The sequence below is a fragment of the Egretta garzetta genome, unplaced genomic scaffold (assembly GCF_000687185.1).
Source record: "Egretta garzetta isolate BGI_Z169 unplaced genomic scaffold, ASM68718v1 scaffold419, whole genome shotgun sequence".
NCBI classification, from domain to species: Eukaryota; Metazoa; Chordata; class Aves; order Pelecaniformes; family Ardeidae; genus Egretta; species Egretta garzetta.
The window spans coordinates 479076-488929 of NW_009260777.1; the positions used below are offsets into that span (position 1 = coordinate 479076).

The window sequence follows — 9854 nt, forward strand, 5'->3', positions numbered from 1 at the left end:
GCAGGAATGGATCTGGCAGTCAGTCTGCTTCTGAGCAGTATCTGCACATAATCAAAAGGCAGGGGAGGCAGGCACCCGGGGGAGGCAGGCACCTGGGGAAGGCAGTTAGGCTACAGCAGATCTGTAGCATTGCTGTATAGAGGACAGAGAACTCCCTGTAAACTGTGCCAGTTGACAAAAAATGATGCGCTTGATCCAGAGATAGGTGTTATCAGTGGTTTCTTTCTATTTGCTTCAGAGGGCTTTGGATCCATTTTTTTAAAACATAAGGACAAGAGGGAATAACTGTAGTTGTGCTTTTAACCACAGGACAATAAACACGTTATGTATAAGAGAGGGAAGTTGCTGGGAAATAAATGTGAGTCATTAAAGCAGTTGCTTCTTTCAGCAATTAGGTACTTCCCTCACCTGGGGTTACAGCTTCCACTGCTGAGAAATGGTAACAGCCTACATGAGCTTGCTCATACTCCATTTCATGGCAGACATGAAGCCAGCTTAAATCATCAATGATTAAATGAGTAAGATCATTCACATGCTGGTTATTGCTTTTGTGGGGGCATATGGTGGCCTCCACCATTGGGGCAGTCCTTAACAGCTTTTCAACTCACTCTAATTTGATCCATCAGAGCATGTATTTTCATACCTGCTGTTTTGACCACTTCCTTTTAGCCCCAGAAGTGCACCAGTGCAAACCCCCTGCTGGGTCTGGTTTCATTGTTACACACATTGATGTATGAAAGCTAGTCGGATCAAGATAAAGGTGGTACTTGTTTAATGCAAATTTCAAAGCATCATTTTTTTTTTCCTGATCAAGCAAGAGAAGAGATTTTTCATACAAATATACAATGTAGAAAAATAGAGTTATGGGTGGAAACAGCCTTCAATACAAACTGTTATGAATTTAAATTTGTTTTGTTTTATGTATGTTTTTCTTGCATTAATTTTTCAATCTCACTTCAGTTTTCATTCATTTAATTTGCTTCTTGTTGTACTACTCAATTTTGACATTATTATTTTTGTACAAACAGCTTTTGAAATCCTGTCATGCAGTGTCTCAAACACAAGGTAGGATGGACGTATAATAAGCAAACTATTATTTCAGTGTGCTTTCCTTCTAAATTAAATCATCATCATTGGAGCCCTCCTTGTAAATGCAACCATTGGGAAGTGCCATTGACATAGTGAACACAATGTTAATCTTGTTTGCACACAGATATTTGAGCCTGACACAATATTAACAGTATTTTGTGCTTTAGTGTCCCAAATTCAGATGCATATGAGCAGTGATGTGCAGAGGAAATATTTAGAGATTAACTTGAATTGTACATTACCTGTTATTACCGAAAGATACGCTTAAGAGTTCTAAACTGTGTCTGTGAGAAATGTCTGTTGATCCAAGAAAACTATTTTAGTGTTAACATAACACATGATTAACTGCTAATGCTGATAGACGGACAAAAGGTATCCATATATATCCATATGGTAATAAGTAATTCCTCACTAAGAATAGCAAAATATAGAACAGGTGGCTAGAAATAGCTTTTTAGTGTCTAAAGGAGAGAGGCTTCAGTCCTTTAAAATTCACTTCAAAATCGAACACGTTACAAGGTATGGGTATTATATTTACCATGTGGCTGTGCTGCTGTGGCTTCCTAAATAATCGTTACTCGCAAGAAATCTCTGTTAACCCTTGTCTTACCAAGGGAAATAGTTGTATTAGGCTTGAAAATCCAGTTGTACAGTATTGTCTGATCTGAAATATTTTTGTGAATTGATAACATACTTGTATCTTGCACCACTGAGTCTGACAGCACCCGCTTTAACAACATTTATTTATAGACTTAAAATGAAGAAAAAAAGCATTCATTAGGCAAGGGGGGGGAAAATACTCTTTTACTGTGTATAGTTCTTAGCCTGTCTTAGATGTCACTGGAGAGCAAGCATCTTGAAAGCAGAGTCCATTGACTGCCACTCACTTCATGAATTCACTGTAGCTTCAACACTCCCTTCCAGAAGGCTCGTCTTCAAGTATCATCCTTGTGTGTTCACGTTGGAATGCACTGTCTGAACCAGCCTCAGACTAGCAAAGCTGGGCATCCTCGTCCTATGCTAATGTGTTCTTTGAAACCAACTTATCTCTAAAATAATTCCGTACGCCATATATTGGCATGCAGAATATTTATAGGACACTATGTGCTGGTAGTTAAGTCACAAGCTTAAAATGTGAAATGTGTGAGTCACTAAGAAACAAACACAGGGGTTTGTTTTATCTGGAATTTCATTTCACACATAGGCAAAAATCCAGCCAACATTTCAGAAGAGGTTGTACATGTTGATTTATTTGTTATGTTTCCATATTTTCATGTTAAAATTATTTCTTCATTACTTTCAAGCTTTTAACTCATTTAAATGGAGAGTGTTGATTAATTTTTAATCATATTTATGACAGTTGCTTTGCTATTATCATAATTACTTTTTTCCCCCAAGTTGATGATGATGATTATGAAAGTACAGGGCTAGATTTTTCAAGAAGGCACGTATATCACATCTGCACAAACCCACATTTACCTTGCAAAATGAATAGCTGTGCATCTCATTACTTTAGCTCTACATCTGCCCATTTTAGCATATGCAAATAAGTGTTTGCACATCCAGAATAGGTGACTCCTTAAGTAGGAGCTTGCATAGCAAAGTTCCCTGTCTAAGCAGTATTTATAATTTTTTGAGGACAATCAAGTCCAGTGGCCATTCTTCCCTACATTAGGGCACAAAGCAGTTGCACCAAAGAAAAAATATTAGCTTGGTTTGCCTCTTCCTCAGCCTGTCCTAACTCTTGGGAGCTTGGTTGTAAGGATAGATGGGTTAGCTTGCCCTCTGGGTCAGCTTATTCAGAGGCCTTTGGGATATGAATTTAAATAACTTCCTAGATTGAGAACCCTCAGAGAACATGAAGACATGGTGACTCCCAGTTTTTTAAACTGCAGAATTTCAAACCAAAGTGCACGTTTTAATCTGTAAGTCAGCCACAGCAGCAGTAAGTGTGTGTGTGTGTGTGCACATGGGGGGGGGGAGGGAGAAAGAGGGGGAGAGGAAGGGAATTTTAGAAGTGCTCTCTAAGCAGGGGGTTCCCAGGCCAGTTACCATTTATATACAGTGCTTTAACTCTGCTTGCAAAGCCCGAGGCATGCAGAGTTTATAGTGAGATCTGGCATACAGTCATTGCTGTATTCTGCACAACGCAGCTTCAGGTGGATTCAGTGTGTGTGATCCCATGGAGCATAGAGCAGTAGTCTAATCCTGAGGTGAAAAACACTACATCTGTAGTCATAAGGATCTCCAGGCCAGATGGAGATTATTTAAAAAAAAAAAAAAAATTAAAAAATCTTGCCTACTGCAAGGAAGATGTTACACTGACGGATTTTTGTTGTTCATTGTCTTTATGAAAGAAATGATTGCAGGTCATAGATTAATTCTCTAAACAATACAGGAAATAATGCATCGCAGTACTTGTACAACAGCAGTGAAGCACATGTTCCCAGAGACATTTCCTATCAGCAGAAAGAGTTGAATCAGCATCTGCCTAGTTTTCCTCCCCCAAATTGGAGCTTTGCATTTTACCATACACTTCTTCAGAAAGTCAACCCATGAGTCTTGGAATAGGATCAAAAATATTTGTAGACATAAGAATTACATCTGATTTTGAAAACAGAATGACACTGGGGGGTAAACATAATGTTATTACATATATCTTCAGTGTGTTTTGCTTGTATTTCACTCAGACACTATCATGTAAAACATGCTTCATTTTGAACAAAAGGTCTAATGCAATGCTTCATGCGGTTATTTTGGATTGCAGGCAAAGGAGATGCAGCAGATGGTGAAGCTGGAAGCAGAGATGGATCGCAGGCCAGCAACAGTGGTCTAAAGCCTCAACAAGCAAATTGAAGTTGGAGAACACAGCATCTGTAGAATGAGAGCAAAATTCAAATTAGTGTTGCTGAGGTTGAAAAGTGGGCCTTTTGCTTTTTTTTGGGGGGGGGGGGGGAGGGGAGGAGGAAGTGGTTTGGGTTTTTTGTTTTTAGTATATAAAGTGTAGCTACGGACCCCCAAGTCTTAAGGTTTGCATTATTTCTTTTTTTAACACTGGGCACTGAATTTCCTTTGTTGGATTTCCATGATAAGAATTTCCTTGGTTCAGAAAAACGCTAATTGGAAGATGAAGACAGTTTTTAAACCCAGTCCTGTATTCCTTTCTGTATCTCAACAGGCAGCTTGCCTGCATCAGAACTACACAATCAGAGCCTTGAAATGCAACAGATACTTTTAACATCATCTCAAATGGCAACAAAACTGTAGTCAAGTCATATTATTTACCATTTGTATTCTCATGTGTGATACATTGTGTAGAAAGCCCATGCTGCCAGATCCTGACAAGCAACGACTCATCAGATGCTCAGCACCTGATGTCATGAAGCCCACTTCTGCTAAGTCACTGTAATAATCAGTATAGTAAGGAGTTGAGTTTGGACAATTTTAAATTATATTTCAAAGTATTTTTGAGGCAGCAGACAATAGGCAGTTGAAAGTTAACTACGTATATTCAAAAGTACAATATGTACAGTCATCAGCCAAATTCATCAACTGTAGCAGTAACTTGACAGGGTATTTCCGCAGTCCAATGATGTCATTCACAAGTGCCATATCAACTGTATCATGTCTGAACGAAGCAGATATCCTGTAAAAGTTACTGCAATGGTTAGCATGAGGGAAATACAGTGTATTTGTGCCAAAACTGATCAGTGCTCTAAGGAATTACATATTAGGCACTTTAAGAAAAGTTTACATCTTACATTGCTTGTATAGAAATTGCTTTTTGATCCTGCTACGGCAGATCCCGGATATTACAGTTCATTGTAACTTAAAGATTGTTTAAATGGCTTTTGGCAAAAAGTTTGTAACTGTGAAAATGTAAAAAGTATTTATACACTTCAGAATCACAATGTTGTAGAAAACCACATACATGTTGCCACGTGATAAAATTAGTAAACAGAAATGCTAAGAGTATGTTTGCATGTGACACAAATGCTACTAAGACTGCAATGCCTACTATATGACCACAGTCATTCTACTAGCTGGTAAATACTGAATATGAAGTATGGCACAGAATATTGTTTGATTAATTACAAAGACTTTTAGCATAACAAGGTCTCTCTATATATATGTGTGTATATTAATTATGTGGGCATTCTTGATACTTGTAGTAAAAGAAAAGTACATAACTAATTTAATTTTACACAGAAGTATTTATGCAGATTTTCAGAATTTCATATCAGGAATAACCTTTTTATGTCCATTAGATATAAAAACAATTTGCTAATGTGTTAATTTGCATGTTTCCAGCGCTTGCTGTAGTTATATTGCAAAACAATGCATGTAAGCATTCCGCTTGGAATTTGTCCATGCTGCCAATTCAACGATGACTGCATGGAAAACTGGTAGTTTAGAACAAATCAGATTCCTGATTTCAATGTACTAAGCACCAATTACTTTGTTGTATATGCTTGTACAAACAAATTCTACATATTCCTATAAACAAAATAAATGAAAAGAGGTAATTATGTTATTGTCAGTCCTGAGATGAAACTTTCAACTTCTCTAATAAAAACCTTAAAAATTTAAAACCTTCAGTTTTGACTGTAGTGCATTGTAGGGGAGGTGGTGGTATTATTACTTGCAGATTTTTAGCAAGTTTTATTTCCTGTAAAAATGTACATAGTGTAAAATATATTTCTATCACAGCTTATTTATTCAAAGGAGTCTTATTTCTTTTAAGTGATAGAAGCATTGTGCAGCACTGGTCCTCGTGGCACTGCAGAACTACCAGAGTTCAGTGTAGCAGCACTACCTTGAGCATGCAACTCATTCAGACAGAGGTCAGTGAAGTCTTTAGGTGTTTAAGGCAGGGTTTAAACAAACTTGTGATGCCTATTCAGAATTCCCATTCTGATGCCACTTAACCTACGGAGGCATCTTCAGCTCCTTATGATCTGTAATGTTCTAAAGACAAGTTGGGTGGGCCTGCACTACTGGGAGCAGCTCTCCCTGCTCTCTAAGCCTGGCTGGTCCTTTTCCAGAGTGCTGGAGGGAGGGAGCTGGGAGCAGCAGCAGTCTCGGAGCATGCTGGACAGGAGCCAGCACCTCAAAAAAGGCAGTGATTTTTTAATGTATATATATTTCCTTTAAATGAAAAATAATGTCTTCTAAAACAGAGCTGGTAGAGACGGTGCTGTGAGCTGGAGTTCTATACCGTAGCCTACCGCAGTGATTTCTAGCCAGTGAGGAGAAGCAAATGACAGACCAGGTATGGAGGGAAGCGGGTGGTGAAGCATTGAACATTACTAGTTTTGTTAGACTCACTTACAGCCTGGCTGGAAACCACTGCCCTACCTGTTAAAGAAATAACTGGAAGTGGAGGACTTGGGTTCAGCTCACGTCCCTCTCTGAGGAACATCAAACCCACCTGTCTTAATTCCCTGGTGAGTACCCTACACATCAGGGAATATGCTGGTTTTGGAAGGCTAGAAAATACTGTTCACAGCCTCCTTTGGAGTCTGTGCTCGCTGCTCAGCCAGGAGCAAGACATTTATCAAGTCAGAGAGAAAATGTGCTTCTGTGAAACCATGGAGCTGGGTAGCCTTAGCTTCCAGGCTCAGCTCCCAGAACTGCTACGTATTTCATCCATTGACAATTTAGCATAAAACGCAGACAGTAATTTGAAATTAAGTGATTAATTTTGTCAGCTAAGTATTTTGAAATACTGTTTAAGTAGTATTTGATTCAAAAATTATTTGAAGTTTGGCCGCTAATGTAATGAGGTGAGAATTTCCATTGAGATGAAATAGGCTAATCAATTTGAACATTGATACTGAGTTAAAGCAGTTTAAAATGTCATTCTCCACTGGAGTGATGGATTCCACTTCAGTGAAATTTCATCGAGGGAAGTGGCAGATTCTCCCTCTCTGAATCTCTTCAGATAAATTCAGCGCAGCTGTGATGGGGAGGGTCATGACACCCTGGCCTCACAGTCAGCCTGCTAATTTGGGGGTTGGTCTTGACTGTTTCCAAGTAGCGGTCTGTTTAACCCCTGCTCCACTTGAGTGCAGTCAAACTGCATTACCAGAGATGCAGAATACCCCTCGGGGGCTGATTTCCTTGCACACTCCACATGCCGCTGCCCACAGGCTGCCTGTGAAACCAGCTGCCAGTGATGGATGCATCCCAGAGCCGTGTGGCCAGCAAATCTCGCTCCTAGGGATGCGCCAGCAGTGGTCCCAGTGCCACAGCCCCACTGTTGCTGTGCTGCGTGCTCCCTGCAAGGAGGCTGGTAAGAGTTATGGCTGGCTGGGGGGTAGCAAGGGGGATTCAGCCTTCAGAGATGTATGGGCAGTCTCCACAGCTGGGGGTAAAGGGCAGCTTGCAGGGCTGGCACCAGGTGGTCCCATCTGTGACCATCAGTTGGCCCTGGTTACAGCATTTCAGGTCGGCTAAGGCTGCACAGGCTCCCTTGGGTGAGACCTTTCTGCTCTGTCAGTGTTCTGGGGCTTTCTTGGTGTTAGGGAATCTCAGGCCTTCCCTTTTTTGCCACAGAGAGCAGGATAAACACGGCTCTGGAGGCTCGAAGTGGAGATTGTCACTGAAGCCGAAGGCTTTTTTGTTGTGCTGCGCAGCCGGCAGGTGCTGGGTGAGCACGGTTCTCCGCTGTGGGGCTTCGGGGCTGTGGGTCAGGCTGGCCCGTGTCTCTAACACAGCTGCTCTCTGCCAGCTGCTCCCCGTGGTACCCTCCGAGGCAGGCTGGATGCAGGGGCAGCTGCTCAGGCTCACGTATTTATTTGGAGGCTTAGAAGCTCAAAAAATTGTAAATTGAATTGGGATCTAAAGGAGAAAATAGAGGCTAGTGAAATACTGAGGTCATCCGTGAAAGACCTGAGGAAGCCAGACATTAGAATCACAGAAATACAATCTATTGCAGTGAAAGAGCTTCATACAGAAGACTCTTTTTTTTTTTTTTCCTTTATATAGTCCCCTGAAACTATTACCAGTAGATTAATCGGGAGAGCGAGGAAATGGTCAGAATATAATGTTTAATATGTACAGCAATCAGAAAAGGAATTTTAACAGAGTAGCTACAAAAATCAGTATGTTCCTTCAGTATCTGCTTTTATTCTTAAAAAGCTATTCCCAGCAAGAAAACCCCTCTCTGCCGGCGTGCCCTGGCAGAGAAAGGGCAGCTTCCCTCAGTCAAAACTCACCTTGTAATACCCGGCTTCACAAAACCCCGGTCCGTTGCCTCCAGACGCCTTTTTCCTGAGCTAGCAATGTGAAATGCTAGCGAATCCGCGTTAACGCCACGCGTTCCAAATAGCTGCTGTCCTTTTGGCTTTTGACGAAAAAAATACCTTTGGGTAGGCTCCTGCTGCTCCTGGGACTGGTGTCAGTGTAAATTGTAAATATTCGGACGTGCTCTTCGCACCGGGGTGAGGGTGGGCACGCATTTAAGGACCGTAAAAGCTCCCAATAAGAGGTGAAAAAAAAATATATATTAACGTCGCATCGCCGAGCGAAAGGCTAAGGCGAAACCCTGGAGCCGCGGGGTGCAAGGCAGGGGGTGTCAGCGGTGCTGCACACCCCCGGGAAACCGGCCGGGGGCTCGGGGATGGGAACACGCCTGTTCCTGCCCGGGGACCCCTCTGCCGCCCAGCCGGGGCGGGGGGGCATTTCGCTCCCCCCACCCCCGGCTTGAGAGGAAGGTAGCGCTGGCGCCGGTTTTGCGGGGAGTACCGAGGTGCCCGGCTGGGGGCTCCGGCAGGGACGGGTCCGCGCTGCTCTCGCTCCCCTCGCCCGGCGGCCCCGCACAGCTCGGCCGCGTCGCAGCCCGGGGGTGCCCGAAACGCCCCCTCTAACAGCGCCCGGCATGGCGCGGCCTGCTTTGTTTCATTGCACCTTCCCGGTGCTGTCGGGACCGCTCCTCTCGCTACCTGGTGGCACGTTTCACGGTGTGGCAGGTGTCGTGGTACATCACGACATCTTAAGAACTCGGGTGCGTGGGCGGCCGTTTACCAGAGGGTTTGCTCCTGACCTTGCCACACAAAAATAGCTGTACGTTTCTTTCTAAATTAAAACACGAAGCAGCTGTTGGCCTTCACCGAAATTACTGACGCTCCGTGAGCAGCCGGCGCTGGACTAGATAAGCCCCCCTCCATCCCCCGCTGCCCCGGTTCGGCGGTTACTTCCCTTCCCTCTCCAGCGGCCCTGGGGCTGCCCGGGGACGGGAGGTCTCCCGCCGGAGCAGCCGCCGGGCGCGGCACCGAAGGGGCAGCCCGTGTGCTCGGGGTAGGGCTCGCCCAGGGCGCGGCCCCGCTCCAGCGGCAGGTCGGGCCCCCTGGCTCCCTCCCCCGAGGGCCTCGCTCTCCGCCGGGATCCCTGCGGGGATCCCCGAGAGCCCCTCCGCGGGGGTCGGCGAGGCCCCCACGCCGGGGGAGGGGGAATTCCTCCGCCCTGCCCTGCCTCCGCGTACGTCCCGTCCCTCAGCGCGGGCGCCTCCATCAGCTCCGCCGGCATCTCCCCTCCTCCTCCTCCTCCTCCTCCCCCCCACACACCCACACACTCTCCTCCCTCCCTCCTCCCCGCCACTCCGCAGCAGAGTGCAGCCTGTGCAGCTCCTGAGAAAGGAGGTGTTTCAGGGTATTTTTTTTTCTCCTCCTTTTAAAATATTTCTTCTTTTTTTCTTTCTTTCCTCCGGAGCGGACCCTTTCGGAGCAGCAGCAGCCGCGGACACGCCGGGGCCGAGCAGGGAG

General features: G+C 44.3%; 2 protein-coding genes across 7 annotated transcripts in view; both read left to right on the forward strand.

The window, feature by feature from the left end:
- Nucleotides 1–4010, forward strand: part of PLCB4 (phospholipase C beta 4) — a 194689-nt gene extending 190679 nt beyond the window's left edge. For 5 of the 6 annotated variants that reach the window (XM_035901740.1, XM_035901741.1, XM_035901739.1 and 2 more), the window contains 2 exons: nt 1029–1065; nt 3857–4010. In XM_035901740.1, the coding sequence (XP_035757633.1) occupies nt 1029–1065; nt 3857–3945 (126 nt within the window). In that variant the 3' untranslated portion in view covers nt 3946–4010. The remainder of the gene's footprint in view (nt 1–1028; nt 1066–3856) is intronic. The other variant, XM_009646359.2, reaches the window with a different exon arrangement.
- Nucleotides 4011–8971: 4961 nt separating this feature from the next.
- LAMP5 (lysosomal associated membrane protein family member 5) overlaps nt 8972–9854 on the forward strand; it is a 9512-nt gene continuing 8629 nt past the window's right edge. The window contains exon 1 of the mRNA XM_009646368.1: nt 8972–9097. Within this exon, the coding sequence (XP_009644663.1) occupies nt 8972–9097 (126 nt within the window). The remainder of the gene's footprint in view (nt 9098–9854) is intronic.